The sequence below is a fragment of the Pelodiscus sinensis genome, chromosome 30 (assembly GCF_052426305.1).
Source record: "Pelodiscus sinensis isolate ZL-2025 chromosome 30, ASM5242630v1, whole genome shotgun sequence".
Taxonomy (NCBI): Eukaryota; Metazoa; Chordata; order Testudines; family Trionychidae; genus Pelodiscus; species Pelodiscus sinensis.
Window position 1 is genome coordinate 6,068,146 of NC_143081.1, and position 22,094 is coordinate 6,090,239.

At 49.6% G+C, this 22,094-nt stretch overlaps 1 protein-coding gene across 1 annotated transcript in view; it reads left to right on the forward strand.

Annotated features, from left to right (window-relative positions):
- The window catches only part of LOC149521034 (leukocyte immunoglobulin-like receptor subfamily A member 3), a 1,043,054-nt gene that overhangs the window by 1,013,968 nt on the left and 6,992 nt on the right, over positions 1-22,094 (forward strand). The window contains exon 5 of the mRNA XM_089774198.1: positions 2-13. Within this exon, the coding sequence (XP_089630324.1) occupies positions 2-13 (12 nt within the window). The remainder of the gene's footprint in view (position 1; positions 14-22,094) is intronic.

Sequence of the window (22,094 nt, forward strand, 5' to 3'; positions counted from 1 at the left end):
GCTCCGCTCCCATGTGCTAGAGCCCGTGATCTTGGATGCCCTGGAATGCTCGGTTGCTGCAGCTCCCTGTCCGGTCTCTCCCAGCCAGCAGACAAGTAGGAACTGAGCATGTGTGATTGACAGCCCTGGTTTGGCAACCCCTCCTGCAGGAGCCTGCTTGGTACCTCCCACCACACTCTGGTCACCACCAGCCTTGCTTATGACTAACGAGGGGCCATCACCACCCAGCCCCGGCCTGAATGCCCCCAACCAGCCTGCCATGAAACATCCGGCTTCCTCCCTAGCCCCGGGTTGGTTTAGGTTGAAATAAGCCAAGTTTATTAACAACAGGCTGTGGGTTACGTCAGGCCAAGTGAAAGAAACCAGGCCAGGGATGGTAACAGGGAGCTCACAGTGAAGACCTGCAGCTGAAAGGCTAAAATTCGCTATAGCAAGGCCTAGACTACGCTGTAGGTGGGTTCGCTCTCCAGCCTGTCCCCCTCGTTCTGGGTCAGAACCTTGAACCCAAGTGTGAGGTGCTGGTTTCTCGTGTCCCTTTGGGGAAGGAATGGAAGGATTTACTGCCCCTCCTTGTCCCGCCCGGGGCACAGGTCTCTCTGTGTGCACTGAGCCTGCTTCAAGAAGCAGAAAGGTCTCCTGGGGCTGCCATCCACCCCCACACCCCGTTGCTGCTAACGGAGTCCTCACTGCCTCTCCTTGGTCACTTGATTGTTTTTGTTCATTGCCCATCTGCATCCTTAACAAGGCCTGGCCACACCTGGTTCTTTTTTCCTTCAGGTACAGACTTTCAACGGGACTCACAGAGAGAACCCGTGTCCGCACCTGTGGCTCTGCTGCACATGCTGCACTCTGGGGTATAAATGTATACCCCCAAATTAAAAAACATAGTAAGAGACCTAAAAAAGAGCCACCGTGGCTTAACAACCATGTAAAAGAAGCAATAGAGACACAGCCGTGTTAGTCTGATCTTGCTGAAACAAAAGAGGAAGTGGGTCTGGCCCATGAAAACTCATCACCTATTAAATCATCTTGTTAGTCTTTAAAGTGCTGCATAGTCCTGTCTTTTGTTTCAGTAAAAGAAGCAGTGAGAGATAAAAAGGTGACTTTTAAAAAGTGGAAGTCCAGTCCTAGTGAAGTAAATAGAGATGATAAAGTACGGGCCAGAACAGATAAAAATAACCTAATAGATATACAAGAATCTAACACATCAGAGAAGGGCAGACAAATAACCAGTGGCAATTTTTTAAAGTGCTTCTACACAAATGCTAGAAGTCTAAATAAAAAGATGGGTGAACTAGAGTACCTCGTATTAAAGGAGGAGATTGACATAATAGCCATCACAGAAACCTGGTGGAATGAGAACAATCAGTGGGACACAATCATACCAGGATATAAAATATCTCAAAAGGACAGAATAGGTCATGTGGGTGGCCGAGTGGCACTGTATGTGAAAGATAATGTAGAATCAAATGAAGTAAAAATCAGAAATGAATCAACATGTTCCATAGAATCACTATAGATAGTAATTCCATGCTCCAATAATAAGAATATAGCAGTAGGGATATATTATCGACCATCTGACCAGGCAGTGATAGTGACATTGAAATGCTAAGGGTGATCAGAGAGGCTATCAAAATAAAAAACTCAATAATAATGGGGGATTTCAGTTATCCCCATATTGACTGGGTACGTCGCCTCAGGACGAGATGCAAAGATAAAATTTCTCGATGACTTAAATGACTGCTTCTTGGAGCAGCTGGTACAGGAACCCACAAGGGGAGAGTCAATTCTCGATTTAGTCCTGAGTGGAGCGCAGGATCTCATCTAGGAGGTAACTATTAAAGGACCGCTTGGGAATAGTGACCATAATATAGTAACATTTAACATTCCTGTGGTGGGAAGAACACCTCAGCAGCACAACATGCTGGCATTTAATTTTAAAAAGGGGAATTACACAAAAATGAGGAGGTTAGTTAAACTGAAATTAAAAGGTACACTGACTAGAGTAAAATCCCTGCAAGCTGCATGGAAACTTGTTAAAGACACCATAACAGAGGCCCAACTTAAATGTATACCCCAAATTAAAAAACATAGCAAGAGACCTAAAAAAGAGCCACCGTGGCTTAACAGCCATGTAACAGAAGCAGTGAGGGACAAAAAGACATCTTTTAAAAAGTAGAAGTCCAGTCTTAGTGAGGTAAATAGAAAAGAACATAAACACTGCCAAATTAAGTGTAAAAATGTAATAAGAAAAGCAAAAAAAGATTTTGAGGAACAGCTAGTCAAAAACTCAAAAAGTAATAGCAAAATGTTTTTTAAGTACATTAGAAGCAGGAAGCCTGCTAAAAAACCTGTGGGGCCCCTGGACGATCAAGGTACAGAAGGAGCAGTCAAGGGCAATAAAGCCATTTCAGAGAGACTAAATGATTTCTTTGCTTCAGTCTTCATGGCTGAGGATGTTAGGGAGATTCCCAAATCTGCATTGTCCTTTGTGGGTGATGAATCTGAGGAATTGTCCCAGATTGAAGTGTCGGTAGAGGAGGTTTTGGAACAAATTGAAAAACTTAACAGTAACACATCACCGGGACCGAATGGCATTCGCCCAAGGGTTCTGAAAGAACTCAAATGTGAAATTGCGGAACTACAGCCGGTCCCCAAGTTACAAACGGTCAATTTACAACCGTTTGTACTTACAACCAAACCTCCCATTAAGCATTCGTAAGCCGGTCCCCGAGTTACGAACGCGACTCGCACTTATGAACACTGCGGGCGTATTTAAAATAATGGTGTTCGACTTATGAACACTTCCAGTTACGGCCAAGTGTTTGGTTCATAACTCGTTCATAATTTGGGCACCGGCTGTATTAACTGTGGTTTGTAACCTATCCTTTAAATCAGCTTCTGTACCCAAGGACTGGAAGACAGATAACATAAAGCCAATATTTAAAAAGGGCTCTAGAGGCGACCCTGGCAATTACAGACCAGTAAGTCTAATGTCAGTACCGGGAAAATTAGTTGAAACAATAGTAAAGAATAAAATTGTCAGACACGTAGAAGAACATAATTTGTTGGGCAAAAGTTAACATGGTTTCTGTAAAGGGAAATCCTGTCTTACTAATCTATTAGATTTCTTTGAAGAGGTTAACAAACATATGGACAAGGGGGATCCAGTGGATATAGTATACTTAAATTTCCAGAAAGCCTTTGACAAGGTCCCTCACCAAAGGCTCTTTTGTAAATTAGGTTGTCATGGGATAAGAGGGAAGATCCTTTCATGGACTGAGAACTGGTTAAAAGACAGGAAACAAAGGGTAGGAATAAATGATAAATTTTCAGAATGGAGAGAGGTAACTAGTGATGTTCCCCAAGGGTCAGTCCAAGGACCAACCCTATTCAACTTATTCATAAACGATAAAGAGAAAGGGGTGAGCAGTGAGATGGCAAAGTTTGTGGACGATACTAAACTGTTCATGATAGTCAAGACCAAAGCAGATTTTGAAGAACTTCAAAAAGATCTCACCAAACTGAGTGATTGGGCAACAAAATGGCAAATGAAATGTAATGAGGTTAAGTGTAAAGTAATGCATATTGGAAAAAATAACCCCAACTATACATAGAATATGATGGGCAGGGCTAGACAAACCCTGAGTCTACTCGCCCGAGGCGAGTAGATTTCAGCCAGTCTCTCCGTGCACCCCAATCACCGGCGCTTTGCGCATGTGCAGTGCTGGTCTGGCACGTGCGCAGTGTGGGGCTGGTGAGTGGCTCTCGTCGGGGTTTGTCAAGCCGTTATGCTGGGGGCTAATGTGGCTATGACATACCCTAAGATATTCTTCATCTTATTTTCTATCCCTTTTTAAATAATTCCTAGCATCCTATTTTCTTTTTTGACCGCCGCTGCACATTGCATGGATGTTTTCAGAGAACTATCCATGATAACTCCCAGATCTCTTTCCTGATTTGTCAACCTATGGAACGAGGTGTACCGGTAGTTCGGAATAGGAATCCTAGTCCGAACTACCTAGTTCATGCCCCGTGTAGCCGCGCTGCACGGGGTTCGAACCAGCGGGGTTTAAAAAATGGCGGCTCCCCGCTTATGCAAATGAAGCCCGGGAAATTCAAATCCCGGGCTTCATTTGCAAGTGCGGTATGCCTACATTACCCCGCTAGTTCGAACTAGGAGGGTAGTGTAGACATACCCTTACTGCCCCTGTATAAAACTATAGTGCACCACATCTTGAATACTGCGTACAATGTGGTCTCCTCACCTTAAAAAAGATATTTTGGCATTAGAAAATGTTCAGAAAAGGGCAACTAAAGTGATTAGGGGCTTGGAATGGGTCCCATATGAGGAGAGGCTGAAGAGACTGGGACTTTTCAGTTTGGAAAAGAGGAGACTGAGGGGGGATATGATAGAGGTCTGTAAAATCATGAGTGGTGTGGAGAGGGTAAATAAATACAAGTTATTTACTTGTTACCATAATACAGTAGAATTCCGATAATCCGGAACCTATGGGACCTAGGTGGTGCCAGATTATCAGATATGCCGGACTATCAGGAGGTACTATAAACTGGTTATATGTATATACTGTATACATTATATACTGTATATAAAATATTCTTAACCCTTTTTATTGTACATACTGTATACAGTATACTGTCATGTTTTAGTTTTTTTAAGCCTTTTTTACCCTTTTTGCTCAGTTCAGATGCTGCCGCTGTTACCTTGTGACTCATTTTTTGCCGAAGCTCACTCACTAGGCTCTTGCCATTTTGATGCCGGACTATCAGGAGTGCCGGACTATTGGATACCGGACTATTGGAGTTTTACTGTATAAGAACTAGAGGACACCAAATGAAATTAATGGGGAGCAGGTTTAAAACTAATAAAAGAAAGTTCTTCTTCACACAGTGCACAGTCAGCCTGTGGAACTCCTTGCCAGAGGAGGCTGTGAAGGTTAGGACTATAACAGAGTTTAAAAAGAGCTAGATGAATTCCTGGAGGTTAGGTCCATAAAAGGCTATTAGCCAGGGGGTAAGGAATGGTGCCCCTGGCCTCTGTTTGGTAGGAGACAAATCGCTTGATCACTGTCTTCGGTCCACCCCCTCTGGGGCAGCTGGTACTGGCCACTATCGGTAGACAGGATACTGGGTGGATGGACCTTTGGTCTGACCCAGTACGGCCGTTCTTATGTTCTTATTCTGGGGAAAGTAGGGTGCAAAAAGTGAGAGGAGGGATGTTGTTGCAAATAGATCCACCCCCAACCTCCCCATTCCCATCACAACATTCACCACACAGTTTTCCTCCAGGGGTCGAGGCAGAAGGGAGGGTGGGGAACCCCGTGTGTGACTGCCTGCCCTGCCCAGCAGTAGCTAGAAGACACTGAACAGCAATGAGGAAATTGTGGTGGATGTGGGGAAGGGAGGGGGGAATTATTTCCTCTGCGGTCTCTGCAGAACCTGCTGTTAATCCCCTGCTGCACAGAGCTGGGTCTCTGCCCCTGGCCCTGATCCCTCTGTCGGAGCCCAGAACTGGGGCAAGAGACCCCCCCCCCCCACACACACAGCCCCACATGGATGGGCCTTGCTCAGGGCACTGAGTGCCATGGGGAGGTGGGAGCTCAGTCTCCGTGGCCTGCCCAGCCCTCGCTCTCTCTGCTGGGACTGCCCATGGGGATGGGGGCAGCTTCTCCCCTACGGCCTGGGCTGGGACCCACCAAACAGACCCTCCCAGCAGGTACCGGCTGGGGTTGTTCTTCCGCTCACACGGATGTCAGGGGATGCCACGGAGGCACCTGGGGACGATCCAAGCACCAGTGTGTGAGAAGAGTGGCCCTCGCAGCCCCACTGCCAGGACCCCTTTGCCCTCCGCCAGCCACCGCCAGCATCTCAGGGAGGCCAGGAGACATCGGGACCCGTGGGGAACACCAGCCTGGGGAGACTGGGGAGACTCTGGAAGGAGATGAGGATGCAGAGCAGGGTTGGGGGAGTCTCCAGACAGACACACACAGAGGGGCTGGGGCCGAGGGGGGCACTCACCCAGCAGAGGCAGAAGGCAAATTAGCTCCATTCTGAGCCAGTGGCTCTGGGCTGGGAGCTGGGTTCTCACCTCAGTAGAGCAGGTCGCACCCTCAGGCAGGGCCACTGCTCAGCTCAGGGGCTGGAGAGACACTGAGGTGTGGGGGGGAGGGTGTGGGGAGGGAAACTGACAATTTCCTGGCCTTAGAGTGGTGGACAGAGCAGGAGCTGACACCTCAGGGGCGGGGGCAGAATTGATTCATCCAGTGCCAAAGAGCCTCAGATGAGTGACACTGGCTCACACCTGCCAGGATCTAGCCCCAGGGCTGGGGCCTATTGGTGCCCTTTGTGGGCCTCTGTCATTCATACCCAAGACTTGTCCCCTGCCCCCGGCCCTGCTGGTGCCTGCAGGCATCTGTTACACCAGCGCTGGGAGGCTCTGCTGCAGCACCGGGAGCCTCAGCACAGAAGGGAATTGTTGGGGCGGGGGAGGGTTTGCAGTCCCCAAACCCTGACCCCACAGGATGGGACTGACCCCACCCTGGGGAAAAGGAGCTGGAGGCCGGGCCAGGCTCAGCGGGGGAAGGGCTGGGGGGGAGCAGAAAGGGAGGCAGCCCAGCTGAGATGGGGGCCGTGGGGAGAAGCTCTCCCGTCTCTTTGTTTATCCCCCCAGGGGAGAGTCTTTAAACTTGCCCGGCTGGAGGGAACCATGTGAGCTTCTTACCTGGCTGCGATTTTTGACGTCTCTGGAGTGAAAGAATCCAACATTTTCTGATCCCAGTGAAACTGTCACAAGCCGCCCGTCACTTCAGAGTATGTTTTGAACTAATGGGCACACTGTTTCACCACTCTGGTAAACCTCATTGCACGAGGAATAAGGCATGGCTTGAAATAGCACTTCATTCTGAAAGTAGACCCGCCACATTTCTAAATAAGCTATTTTAAAATAAAATCAAAATAAGAAATGCAATTTGTGTAGCGCAAATTGACGATCTTATTTCGAGTTTAGGGCGCAGTGTAGATGCTATGTCTAAACTGCACATCAATTCTGAAACAAGCTATTCTGGAATAGTTATTTTGAAATAGCACGTCCACACTGCAGGGAAGCCTCAACATGGGTGTGAGGCCAGCTTCCCTAATGTAGACTTGCTCTCTTGATTTAGCGCCCCAGGAGGCATTGGGGAGGAATCACTTAGAATGGGCCTGGTGAGGGGCTATTTTGAAATAGCAGCAGTGGAGCATGTATACATGACTTATTTCAAAATAGCTCTTTTGGAATATGCGTGATTCCTCATAGAATGAGGTTTACAGATTTCGGAATAAGCCGCCTGGCTTATTTTTGAAATGATTTTGAAATAATGGAGTGGCCGTGAGGACCCTTGCGTTGTTATTTTGAAATAATGGTCGTTATTCTGAAATAACTGTGCCGTGTAGACAGATGTACCCTCTAGTGACCAGCCTTGTTGCTGCTGTGGCTTCGGTTTCCTGTTCTCTGGTCTGAGCACGGTGAGATTTTGTAGCCAGACAAGAACCCCCCCTTGTAACATCCATTTTTGCTTGTCTGGATAGGCAGGCTAAGTGACCGTGAATGGCTGTAAACAGAGATATGCCTATTGCTGACCAAGAGGCTGCCGAGGATTGCCCTTGACTAAATCCTGTATTGATATGAACACACAGCCGTCCACGGTGAGAGGAATCTCTCGCCCAGTAAAAAAAATGTCTTGTACTCACAATTTAGTTATCTCTCTTGCAAGTGTAAATTAAGTTGAAACTTGCTTGTAAGAACTGGCGCCACAGAAACGGACCAGCACAATTTGGCATCTTAAGATAAGAAAGAGGATACGGCCCCCTATGGGTATAAAGATGGGTCCAGCAGCACATTTACTCTGAGTGTCAATCTACCATCTATCTGCTGGTCGGGTTAGGTGTTTGACCTCCCGAGGTTCCAGAGGGGACGCCCACCTCGTATTCGTCTTTCCTAGGAATAGAGGGACCGGCCCTGGATTGACCCGCTGGAGTCGAGAGGCACAGAAGAGGGTAAAACTTGTACCTGGATGTGGTCCTTTGTCTTAAGTGTACACATAGACTTAGAGCTCTTTAAAGATTAAGCTGTCACTTGGTACCATTATTTCTATTTTCTATCTTTATTTTCTTTGTAACCATTTTTAAGATCTATATTTGCTAGCAGTTAAGAAATAGAGCAATAGCCATTGTAACCATATGCTTTTATAAGTCTTTTTAATAAACCTGTAACTGTTTAAGTTTTTAACCTGACTCCTTCAGTTGCTGTAACAGAACCAAGCACAATTTAAAAGAACTTCAGCCGGTCATAAGGGACAGGTATAGGAAGGGCTTGGGCGTTTGGATCTGTGTCACTCCCAGGTGACAGATCCGTTGGGGCATCTCTCAGTCTTCTCTAGACTGCCCGCTGTGAAGGGATCCTGTATCCTAGCAGCTAAAATCTGAGATGTAATAAGCTCATCCTATAAACAGGGGCGTCTGTTAGCCTGTTGGCTGCCCTCCGCGACGGGACCCCGGTCCTAGCAGTAAAGTCACGGACATTAAACCTTTTCTCAGCACACACACACACACACTGCCCTGACCGTCGGCTGACAGATTTAGTCCCTCCCACAAGGCAGAGATTTACATTAACTGAGTGACAAAGAGCTTTTGGGAGTTGATTTGTCTTCCCTGGCACAACCCATGAACACCAGGCATGGAATTTCCCAAAGTTTGCAGCCCTTGCACACTCGTGTGATGAGGTGTCCATGCCCTGCACTGGCGATGGAGCTGCTGTTCCTAGAGGAGATCTCACCATTGGATTCCTGTCTCCCGGACACACAGGTGTCTAACCCAGCACTTCCCTTCTCAGCTGAGAGCTCCAGCCAGGCACCTGCGTTGGGACTGTGGACTGCGCTGGGGCCCTACTGCCCTTTGTGTTAAAATAATCTGCATCCCGAAACTTGCACAAGCAGGTTCCACAAGAAGCGCCTATGAACAGACTAGCACAGTGACTGTCCACGGATCTGCTGCCCCCCTCGCCCTCCAGCCCATGCGTGGAGATGGCAGAGAGGGTGGGACACAGACTGTGGAGGTGCAGCGCAGGGATGGGCAGGAGCCCAGGTGATAATTTCACTTCTCTATGGGGATTCGGGTGTCAGGAGCAGAACGGGGACAAGAAGGCTCTTAACGTGTCCTGGTTGCCCCAGGCCTCCATTCCCACCAGGGCGTTCACCTCACCGTGTCCGTCCAGGGGCAGGGGCACAAGCAGGTAGAAGGCACGAGCTGCCCATCAGACCTGCCCAGCAGTAGCTAGGAGCAGGGTCAGCCCACAATATTTTGTCACCTGAGGCGGGGAGCTCAAATGACGCCCCCAGGCCCCCTCGCTTGGGCCAAAACTTTGAAAGGTTTCTTGTGCCCTCCTTCCTCCTGCACAGTGCTCCGCCTTCTCTGTGCATCGAGAGCAGAGAGAATACATATCCTCCAGCAGCAGACACGACTTTCTACACTCTGGGTCCTAGTGGCGCCCCCCCGCCCCAGGCTGGCACCTGAGACGGCTGCCTCAGTTCCCCTCATGGTAGGGCCAGCCCTGGCTAGGAGGCATCAAAGGGTATGTCTACACTTGCACCCTCTTTCAAGAGAGGGATGCAAATGAAGACATTCGAAATTGCAAATGAAGCTGGGATTTAAATATCTCATGCTTCATTTGCATAATCGTGTTATGGCGCTATTTTAAATTACGCTATTTTGAAATACAAAACTCTATGTTGATGTGGTTATTTCGGGAGAACACCCTTCTTCTGAAATAACTGTTAAACCTCATTTTATGAGAAATAAGGGTTATTTCAGAAGAAGGGTGTTCTCCCAAAATAACCGCATCTACACTGCGTTTCGTATTTCGAAATAACGCCATAACGTGATTATGCAAAGGAAGCACAGGTTATTTAAATCCCAGCTTCATTTGCAATTTCAAACATCTTCATTTGCATCCCTCTCTCAAAAGAAGGTGCAAGCGTAGACATCCCCAAAGGGAATGAGAAAGGAGGAAGCTGTAGTGGATGTCGGGGAGCGAAGGGGGGATGTTTATACTCATCGTGTTTCCTTTGCAGCCTTGGCAGAAACTGATCATGTCTAGCTGGGCTGTGCTGGGGCTGTGCCTCTGGAGCCCAAAACTGGGGCAGAGAGACCCCTCCTTACACCATTTCTCAGCTACAAGGGCAAGTCCCAGACTGTGTCTCCGGGTTCTACCCGTGGGCCTGCTGGATCCCAGCCAACACACAACAGCCCAGTCCCCCGTCCCAAGGGAAGCTCTGAACCAGACGTTCCTCCCTCCTGGGCCTGTCTTCAGTCCCCCCTTGTGAGGGCCCTTGGTGCCTAGGCCTCCTCCTCTGCGAGTCCAAGTGCCACTTAAGCCCCCTGCCCCCTTCATGGGCATCTAGATCCCTCCCCAGCTGCACAGACCTGCCTCTGGCCTCAGTAGCCCCCAGAAGTTAACGTCGTTCCCACCGTGCTGCTGCCTGGCCACAGCCTGTCCTGAGCGGCACCTCCCGCCGCGAACTCTGTCCAGCTCCTCTGACACCCCTGAGCCCCCGCCCCACCCTGCTGCAGCAGCGTTCGCCGCTCCCAGCATCCCAGCCTGGCTCGGCTCCTAGCTCAGCCCCAGGATCACTAATGAGCTCCCGGCTGCCTGCTCATCATGGAGGCTGGAGCAGAGCTGGGATCCCTCTGCTGGGTAAAGAGAAAGGGTTTGACAGAGGGTCTCTGCCTCTCGGGAGAGTGCGCCAAGCACCGAGTCCTGGGACAGGCTGGGGGGTGTCTCAGTCTCTGCTGTTGAAACTCTCTCACTGTGGATCAATAATGAAAGAGAATTGATTGGACGTTGGCTCTTTCCTGTCTCCCTTGCAGGTGTCCTAACCAGAGTCCTTCTCCTTCTCCTGCTCTCTGGTCCCAGCCCCCAATGACTCTCCGGTGGGCGCTGGCCATGAAGTGTAATTTCCTTAGGGAGAAATTCCCATCAGCTCTGTGCTGGGGCTGCACAAAACACAGGCCTGTCTGGCTTGCTATGGGTCCCACTGAAGCAGCTCCCACTGCTCCCACAAGCTCCTGCTTCTCTGAGAAGGAGGGGGAGATGCAAATGAAGGCGAGAAGATCCAAGATCCATCGGTCTCCCACTCTCTGTCCAGGCTGCACCCGCAGGGACAATCTGCAGCCCCTGGGTCTGGGCAGTGACCGGCCAGTTCCCTGAGAACTGCCCCCTCCAGCACCAGCGACAAGGAGACTTTGGCTCCATTTAGTTTTGATTCTCGCCTCTTTCAAGGTTGACTCACCCAAGTTTGTTAGACCGACGGGGGAGTGAAGTGACCTCACCTTCTGGAAGACCATCCTGTGGCCCAAGGGAGTGTGTGTTGGGGGCTAGTTGAACCCTCCTTTATCCATCGCCTTGGGGTCAGAGGGCTGGAGGCAGGAGCCTTTGGCAGGGGAATGGGATGGGGCATGTGAGACTGTATGTCCGAGAGGAAACTGAGGCAGGCTTATTCACAACAGGAGCCCCAACACTTTACAATGAGCTGGTTCCTTTTGTTTGTTTAAAACCTGCTGCCTATTAATTTCATTTGGTGACCCCTAGTTTTAGTTGGGATTGGTTCTGCCTTGGGCAGGGGGCCGGACTTGATGACTCCTGAGGTCTCTTCCAGCCCTAGGATTCTTGGATTCTCCTTTTATTATGGGAACAAGTAAATAATTTTTCTTCATTCACTTTTCCCACACCAGTCATGATTTTATAGACCTGTATCATATCCCCCCTTAGCATCCTCTTCTCTACCGTGAAAAGTCCCAGTCTCTAATCTCTCTTTAGTTGGGACCTGTTCCAGCTCCCTCCTCCAAGGATTTCCACACACACCCTCGTCCACCCTCTCTCCTCCCCTCTCCCAGGTTCTTTCCCCAGTCTCTCTGACCCCCCAGTTATGTAAAATACAGACTTAGTTTTCCCGAAACAACCGTGTCTTTATTTTTTAAGCATGAAAGGGGGGAAAAGGGGAAAGGGAGGGGTAAGTAGAGGGGTGGCATTGAGGAGTGAAGCAGAGAGGTGAGGGTATGTCTACACTACAGCACTAATTCAAACTAACTAATTCGAACTAGCATGTCCACATTGAGTGGACCCTGAACCGAGGTTAAGGATGGCCGGAAGCAGTGCCGGCAGGGCATCAGATTAGGACTTAGAGTGTGGAGCTGCTGTCTCAGGCTAGCAGAGGGCTGTGCTTAAAGGGACCCGACCCCCACCCCGGACAGACAATTCTCAGGGTTCCCCGCTTAGGGTATGTCTACACTACCCTCCTATTTCGAAATAGGAGGGTAATGTAGGCATACCACAATTGCAAATGAAGCCCGGGATTTGAATTTCCCGGGCTTCATTTGCATAAGCTTGGCGCCGCCATTTTTAATTCCCGTCTGGTTCGAACCCCGTGCCGCGCGGCTACATGTGGCACGAACTAGGTAGTTCTAACTAGGCTTCCTAGTTCGAACTACCGTTACTCCTTGTGGAATGAGGAGTAATGGTAGTTCGAACTAGGAAGCCTAGTTCGAACTACCTAGTTCGTGCCATGTGTAGCCACGCGGCACGGGGTTCGAACCAGCCGGGATTTAAAAATGGCGGCGCCCGGCTTATGCAAATGAAGCCCGGGAAATTCAAATCCCGGGCTTCATTTGCAATTGTGGTATGCCTACATTACCCCGCTAGTTCAAACTAGCGGGGTAGTGTAGACATACCCTTGCTTGTCTAACTCTATGAGGGACAGCAAAGCAGTCCTGGCTTGGAGTGCCCTGAGTGCCCACACTCGGCACATCACAGCACTCGGCCATCAGCCCGGCTGCACTTGCCGCAGGCTGCCATCCGGGGGGGCGGGGGGGGGAGAAGGCGCCCTGGACAGTCATTTCTCAGGTTTCCCTGCTTGCTTGCCTAGCTCTCCGAGGGTATGTCTACACTAGCCCCCTAGTTCGAACTAGGGCTTTATTTGCACCTTCCCATCCGGTTGCCATTTTGAAATTCCACTAGTGTGAAGTAACTGCCCGCGGCTACACGTGGCAGTGAAACAGCAATTCGAACTAAGTCCTTAGTTAGTGTAACAGTTAATTCGAACTAAGGACTTAGTTAGTGTAATAGTTAATTCGAACTAAGGACTTAGTTAGCGTAACAGTTAATTCGAACTAAGGACTTAGTTAGTGTAATAGTTAATTCGAACTAAGGACTTAATTAGCGTAACAGTTAATTCGAACTAAGGACTTAGTTCGAATTGCCATTCCACTGCTGCGTGTAGCCGCGGGCAGTTACTTCAGACTAGTGGAATTTCAAAATGGCGACCGGATGGGAAGGTGCAAATAAAGCCCTAGTTCGAACTAGGGGGCTATTGTAGACATACCCTCGGAGAGCTAGGCAAGCAAGCAGGGAAACCTGAGAAATGACTGTCCAGGGGGGTTCCTTTAAGCACGAGCCTCAGATAGCCTCAAGCAGTAGCCACACAAGGTATCTACTGACCTGATGCCCTGCCTGAACTGGTTCTGGGGGGCCTTAAATGCCATTCAGCATCCAATCAGTGTGGACGTGCTATTCTGAAATGCATTTCTCTTCCGAAATAGCTTATTCTGAAATAATGCTTCTGTGTAGACATAGCCCAAGGGAATTAGGCATGAAGGGGTTTAATCAGGAAGGCCAAAGTGCAACTGAAGTTGCAGTAGCAAGGGATGTGAGGGACAAGAAGGTTTTATACAGGTGTGTTAGCAACAAGGAGGAAGTCGGGGGAAATGTGGGGTCCCTACTGAACTGGGAAGGCAGCCCAGTGACAGCTGATGTGGGAAAAGCTGAATTACTCACTTTCTTTTGCCTCTGTCTGCACTGACAAGGTTGGCGTATGCTGAAATGAGAACTCTGATTTGTAACAACATCTCCGAGTGCATCAGGCTTCACTGGAGGGCTTTTGTTTTATTTTAGCTCAGTATCCTACTTGGATCTGTCTGGCATCAGCTATAACTACTTAAATCCCCCTTTTTACACTTAATAAAATCACTTCTGTTTATTATCAAAGCCGGTGTAAATAATTGTTCCCTGGGGGAAACAGCAGCTGTGAGTACGTCCCCTTCACTGATGAATGAAGCCGACTTCATGAGTTTTCTCTGGGTAAAACAGATATACAGAGTAAGGCGGATTGATGGTGGTGTGATAGTTTGTGGTTGTTAATGGTTTAAAACTATTTACCCCGATTACTATAGTCTCAGGGGGGCTGCCGTGTTCGTCTGCAACTTTAAAAACAAGGCCCAGCCCTGTAGCACCTCAGAGACTAACAAATGTATAAATAGTATCATGAGCTCTTGTGGGCAAAACCCACTTCCTCAAACTCTGCTCCCCTGAGGAAGTGGGTTGTGGCCATGAAAGCTCATGATGCGAAACGTGTATTAGTGAGTCTCTAGGTGCGGCGGGAGGACGTGTTGTTTTTAATGAACAGTTATTGACTTGACCACATTGAAGGAGCTGATGGGAGGTCCCAGCCCCCAGCCACATTTCACCCTCCTCTTCTCTTCCCACGGCCGTAGCAGAGCAGAGCAGCCAGGGCTCCAGCTGGAGGCAAGAGGCTGCCTGTGGGCAGCAGGATACCCTGGGTGCTGAGTGGGGCTGTGCAGGCAAGAGACAAAGAAAAGGGAGGGAAGGGGACATGGGGACAGCTGGCAGCCCTGGGACAAGCTCTGGGACCCAGCAGGATTCCACCCTTGTGACCACCCTTCACCATGGTGTCTAGGGCAGGTTCACTCTGTACCAGCTGCTCCTCATCCCAAATAGAGGAAGGAAGGAAGGAAGGTTAAGCTGTTGTTGGACTGGCTGGGAACCCTGGGGCTGGGGGTTCAATTCCCTGCTGTTCCCCAGGGCACTTTCCTCTCCTTGTTTCCATTCTCCATCTCTACAACTGGGCATGTGTGATGGATAGGAGGAGTGTTGGCCAGCACTAGTGATTAAAGTGTTTAAAATCAAGTAGCTAACAAGAGTGTTGGCAGAGTCCAGAAGAGCCAATGGGATACAGCCCTGAAACTTGAATTGTATGTAGCTACCTGGTCTGCTCTTCTTTTGTGTCTTCTAAGTTAAGAGCTGCAGGGACCAACATGAAGTCATCAGAATTACCATGGCTACCAGGAATTTGGGGCATGGAAGGAGACTGAACCAGGCAGGGATCATGAGTAAATAAAGGGAAAAGGGCTATTTAGTCGTGATCTGGGCAATTTTTCTTGTTTTAGCTGTTTTGTTAAAACTTCTCTGTGTGAAGCCATCCCCTCCCTGGCCTATTCACTAGCTAAAGCTTTACCTAGAGATGCTCTTTGTGTTTTTAGTTTGTTTTACTCCATTGTTCTGTAACACTCAGGAACCAAGTATGCTTCATTAAGTATTTCTTTTTGTGTTGTTAATAAAATCACCTTTTTTAAGGCAGTGATTTGATTCCTGTGTCCTGGGAGATAACTAGAGGTCTCTGTGTATGTGTCTGCTAGCCTGAGAGGTCAACTATCAGAAAGACAGTTTGTTTTCTTCCCTTTTTGTTTCTTTTTTCCCCAAGCTCCCTTGTGGCAGAGGATCTTGGGGAACCCCTGGGAAGGGAAATCCAAGTGTTTCCTTCCTGGGTTCAAGAAGAAAGGGGTTTCACTTGGTGGTGTCAGCTGCTCCCCAAAGTCAGTGAATCTGTGACTCTGGGGAGTTATGGTGTAGGAGAAAGAAAGAGCCTGAGGCATGGGCCTGGTGCCTGAACCAAAGTTAGCAGGAGTTATACTGCGAGTAAGAGACAGGCTGTGGCAAAAGCGGATGTTTGCCCTTAGAGGTAGAATGTTTCTTGGAAATCTAACCTAGCTCACCCTCACCACAGATGACACCCATTCTGCCTTAACGTCAGTGGGCACAGAGAACAGTGGATCACCATCCTCTTCATACTATTGGCTTAGGAGATGGCCAGCATGTCCCCCCTCAGCCATGTCACCTCCAGACTGAACATACTCTCCTCTGGACCCGCCCCAATGTGCCCCCATGTGTCTACACAACTGGACACACCCCTGCAGCTGTGGCCTCACCAGTGCAGAGTAGGGCAGGACCATTATCTCCCTGGTCTCTTCTCGTTCATACACCAAGAATGCCAGTAACCTCCTCTCAGCAGCAGCATCCATGCCCCCCTCCCTCCCACCATTGCTCCTTCCTCCCCAGCAGGGCTCAGAAATCACCTCTGTGCTCTTAGCTCTCCCGGCCTCACAGGCCCCACGACCCAGTCGAAGCACAAAGCCAAGCCTGCTGAAGATGAGCACGTGATGTACAGCGAGGTGGTGACAACCCGCAGCCAGAAAGCAGCTAAACAAGAGGGGAATCCCCCTCTCTGCTCCTCTGCATCTTCTCCCCTCCTCAGACATTCACACCCTGAACGCTCTATACCCCACAGCCCTTGTATGGCATGTAGCAAAGGGCTCACTCAAGTCACTGCTGTCAGAATATTTAGCCAACCAGCATCTTGGTAGGTATCATGGAAAAACTGGGAACCCCCTGGTCATGAATATGACTGTGTGATGTGTGCCTGGGTTGTGTACACAGGGCTGTGCATGTACCTGGAAATATGCTCTGAAGATTCTTGAGAGGCAAATCAGCCTGATTCACATGAATGTGGATTTATGAGTTTATGGGGATCAAGTGAACTGGCAGCTAAGAAACACGACATGGCTTGTGTGCTGCTTTCATGTCTGAGGCCAGCTCTTGCCTAGGCTGCAGGGACTAGCTAAGAACTGAAGCCTCATAACTGGAGACTAGGCCAAGTCCCCTGGGTGTTAGTTTTGCTCTATGTCAGTATTCGACTTATAAGAAAGTGTTTAATGTTTAGAGTCTGCAAAATGTGTGTATGTGGCTGCCTGCAATAAACTCACTGATCATGTCCATACCCCGTGTTATCAGGTGATATTTAAGTGTTTGTTTAACTGTAAACACCCACACAGTCCAGAGAGAAGCGTGACCAAGTGAGAAATACGAGTTTGCCACAGGAAGTGTGGCCAGGTGTGAAAAACAAGTTTGCCACAGGAGGGGTCATTTCCTGCCCAGTGAATAAAGCCCCTAGACAGCAGGCAAACAATTGTGAAATGTCAGAGGAGAAAACACTTGGCTGTTTGCTCTCCAGACCCTTGAGCTGGAGATGAGCAGGTAGCTTGTCCCATTCTCCTGGTGTCTGCGGAAAAGGAATAAAAATCCCTGACAAGAAGAAACTAGTTTTTAGCCGTTTGAATTCTGAAGGGCTCGAGACTCTGAACTGAAGGCAGAGATCACCAGGGCTGCCTCCTCTTTCTGCCCAGAGAGAGTTTTGATCAGACAAAAGTCTCCCTCACTCCTCAGAGTCAGGTGGTGACTCATCACTGTAGATTTATTTGCCTGTTTTAACCCACAGATCACTCGCTTATTCCTTTCTCCTGGTTAATAAACCATTAGAGGGTTTCTCACAGCTTTGGCTACTGGTGTGATCTTTGTAGGATCTAGGGAACCAAATGATGTGGGGGTGTGTCTAGATTAGATGGCTCCGTCAACGGAGCCATGTAGATTACAGTCGTAGGCATAGGGATATGCCTTAAATTTAAATTTAAATGGCTTCAGTTAAATTTAAATGGCTGGCACGCTGTGCTGATCAGCTGTTTGTTGGCTCAGCGCACTAGTCTGGATGCTCCCCCATTGACATCAAAGGCATTTGTCAACCTCCCCGTTATGCCTCGTGGGATGAGGTTTACCGGGGAGGTCGACAAATGCCTTCGATGTCAATGGGGGAGCGTCCAGACTAGCGCGCTGACCTGACAAACAGCTGATCGGCACAGCGCACCAGCCATTTAAATTTCAATGAAGCGTCGATTATTTAAATCACCACTTCATTTTCCTATGCCCAGTAAACACGTCTACATGGCTCCATTGATGGAGCCATGTAGTCTAGACATACCCTAAGTGACTGGTGTTTAGGGCCTGGAAGCAACCAACGTGTGATGTGATTTTTGGTGTCAGTGACCAATGTCCCAAGTTCCCGTGTGTCTGGGGCAAGATGGACTAGGGAGCTGAAAGGGAATAGCGGTGACTCCATGATTAGGCTGTTACAATGACCCAGGAGTTCACATTTTGATCCTGGCTTTGAGAAATCTCCTAGAACCCAACAGTAGTTCAGGCCAGTGTCTGCCTGGCTGTGAGAGTTGCTCTGAGGTTAGGACCCATGGCCATAAGCCGCTTCAGACAGTGTGAAACGCCCACAGAAGCACATTTGCATGCAAGGCAAAGGGACTGTGATGAATGGGAGGGACACTGCCCTGTTCTGGGCAGCCCAGTCATTTGGTAACTTGAATTGCCTGTAAGGGTTAAACCCACACACAGTGGTGGAGCCGATTGAGTCAGCAGGAGGCCAGGCTGACTCCCAGCAAGCCCCAAGTCCACAGCCTGAATGGCTGGATGGCTGCTAATTAGCAGTTCAGGGCCAGGCAGTAAACCAACCATTAACGAGTGGTCCGGCCGGCTGCCCCACAGATCAGGAGCACAGGTCCTGAGTCAGGCAAAGCCACAACTGAACACTGAGCCAGTGGTCCTAGGGCTTCACCACCGTTCAGTGCAGGGGTGGGCACTGGTTTATCTGAATTGTACGGTCACCCAGCAAGCAGCTCAGCATCTGAAACAGGGGATGATGTTCCCGAGTGAGAACCTCAGAGAGCTCCAAGTGATCTCCTGGGGAGAGCACCTGCTCTCTAGAGTGAGTTTCTCACACGCAGCCATGAATGGGAGCCGACACACGGGGATTTTCCAGGCTGATGCTAGTGACCAATGCCCCACCCCCACCACTGCTGCGTTTGTTCCACAATAACCACGTCCCTGGGTTTGCCTGGGGCCCCTTTAGGTTTTACTTTCACTTTCTCCACATCTGGCTCAGACAGAATGTGAACCTGAGCTCCCGGGGCCAGTGTCAATAGGAGAAATGGTCCAGTCCCTGCCCTGGGCCAGGTCCAGTCCCGCTCCTCAGACCCGCTAGACCCCAGTGTGTATGTGAGACACCTCTCAGCTGGACTGTCTGCCACTGGGAGCACTTGGCTGTCTGTGTTTGGGATCCGCAGCATTGAGCAAAGTGTTTGTTTCCCCTTATTCATGACAGAATTTCCTGGGGGATGCACCATTTGGGCCCAGGGGGGATCCACTCTCCACACCTGGTTTCACAGGCAGCTTTAATTTTCAGAGGAAGTTGGACCCTCTTGGATGGGATCTGTTCTAGCTCCATTCACTGGTACGTAGCACACGGGAAACCCCTTCTGGTGAATGCAACTCTGGCTGGTGCTGTCACAGTGTCTGCTGCCTGCATGTCTGGGGAGCATGTTCTGCAGTGAACTCTCCTGCACGGAGCCTTTTCTCTTTTCACACATTGTTAATACCACACGTGGGTCTGTCTCTGGCCAGGGGCTCCATCTGTTCACCAACAGTTTTCTTCACTCGGTGCTTTATGCTCCATGATGCCCTGAGATGTTCGCAGGCCTTTAGAAAATGGTCTCTCTCTCCCGGGCTCGTTCCTTTTTGACTTGCTATTTTCTTCAAATTTAGTCAATATCTTACTTCCTGCTTTCACTGTGATCACACTTAACATTGTTGTAAATGACCAAAGCTTTCTGCTCCCGACATTTTGTCTCCTCTGTCTCTGTGAGTGATAAATTCAATTCAGATACATGTAGGATTTGGGTTTTCCACAGTTGTCTGCTGCATTGTCTGACAGTGTCAGACCTGATGGAGGCTGCACATTTAGCTTTTTTGTGGTCAAGCTATTTGTGTTCACCCAGCACATGCACAAGTATGATGCATGGGAGCACTACTACCTATTCTAGACATCCCAGACAACTGGTGAATGAAATTGCCTGCAAAGGGTTAAACCAAGAGACAGGGGATATCCAGGGAGCCAGGAGAGAGAATGGCAAGACAGTGAGCGATTTGAATAGAAAACCGTGTTCCTCCTGCTTTAGTTTTTATGTGAATTCAGAGCAGAAGCTGGGCAAGAAATGGACTAAGCCAGGAGTTTTCTGCAATGTCAATGTCTAAGGAAAGGCTGAACCTTGGAACCGCAGATGTGAGTAGAAATGGGAATGTTAAATTAGACACAACCATGTTACTTTCTAATTTTGTGGTATGGTTCATCTTCTTTGTGCTTAGCCCATGTGACCCTGGATACTAACTGATTTCCAGGGAAGCAATATCTGTGTTTTTAAACTGCCTTTTTTTAGTTGCCCTGTAGCACACAGCAACCAGGTCTGTCTTCTTTGTTTTGTTAATAAAATCACCTTTTAAGGACTGTGATCTGATATCTGTGCCATAAAAGGCAGGGGATTCTGTGTGAACATGCCTGAAATGGAAGGTCAGCTTTTAAGAAATGACTCTTTGATTTCATGATCCCTTTTAGTTCTATGCTTCTATGAGCTTATGAAACAGAATGGGGGTTTTAACACAAGACACTAGAGATCATCTGTGGTGACCTGCTGGGCCTGGGTTCTCCACCCCCAGCATCCAGCGCACATCTCTAAACACCTCTATGCCCTTAGGAGGGACAGTCTGCATTTTAATCTTCCATAAACACACGTAGTTACCCTCTAGTGAAGCTTGTGGCTTATTCTGGGTCTTGGAGCTGGCAGTGGGAGGCTCCTTCTTCCTCATCAGTATCCTCATCTTCCTCATTGCCCCCTGCTGCTCCTAGAGCCGGGGAACTGTCTAGTTCTGTGAAGGGCCCTTCATTCTGTGCCTGGGATTCTCCCCACAAGGTGATTCCTTTGGGCTAGAAACGCCGGTTTCAGCCTGGAGGAGGAGACCCAGGTCTGAGAAACAGCCACAGGATCCAAAGGGGCTTTGGGCACCACCAGCACTTCAGTGAACAACCAAAATGCAGCCGCATCCTGGGAGGGTTACGGCCGCCGTGTCAGCCCTGTGGTCATTGTGCTCTTGAAGATGGAGCTTTTGAGCTGGGTCACATTAAAGACTGTCCCTGGGGGGGAACCACCCTCCTCCCCCGCACCCAAAGGGCAGTAAACTAACCTCTGGTCAGCACAACTCTCCATCCCTCCCTGGGCTCCATAATCTGCAGCCCCATTGACACTCGCCTGGGCTCTGCAGGGTCGTCATCTAGTCTTGAATAGACCAATGAGTCCGAGGACTTTCTCCCAAACTCAGCAGCACTTCTCCTCCATCTGCTGGAGGATCCCAACCACCATTCCTAGGGCTGGACCCAGGGTGCTGTGGTGAGACGCTAAGATCTTAGATGCCTCTAAGCTTCCTTAGATGCTTTTGTACCTGGGATTCTTACCCATGACCCTCCCCAGGGCCCTGCCCAGGGCCTCTCTCCTCAACCCTTTCCCAGCCAGGCTCCATCTCCAGCTGGGCATGGCCTGGCCTCCAGCTCCTGTTCCTCCGAGCGGGGTCAGCCCCATCCCACAGGGTCAGGGTTTGGGGACTGGAAACCCTCCCCCGCCCCGTCACTCGCTGTCTGTGCCAAAGTTCCCTGCAGCCCAGCAGAACATCCCAGGGTTATTTTTAAACACACGGCAGGGCCCCAGCTGGATCTGGGCCTGGCTGGAGCTGTCACCAACCCCCCGCTGGGGTCAGTGTGTTGCGTCTCCAGCAGTCGATGGGGCCTGGTAGAAGGTAGAGTAACTCGGCTGAGTTTCTTTTACCCCAGCTGCATTCCTGCTCTGGCCCCAGATCTGTCAGTCACTAGGGGCTGCTGGTTTAGCTCCTCCCCCAGTATCAGCAGTGGAAAATCGGCAGCCGTCCCCCACACGCCCTGCGCAGCGAGCACCGAATTCGGTTACGCTGCCGAGCAAAGTGGTGACCACACCTGAGGCTGTGACTTCCTCTACTGTGCCCCCCCCCCCCCCCCACAGCCAGACGGGGCCAGTAGCTGAGCTGAGAACCCAGCTCCCAAACCAGTGACCAGCTCAGCATGGTGCTGCCTCTGCTCCTGCCTCTGCTGGGTAAGTGCCCCCCTCGGCCTCCGGCCCTTCTGTGTGTCTGTTGGAGACTCCCTCCTCTGCCC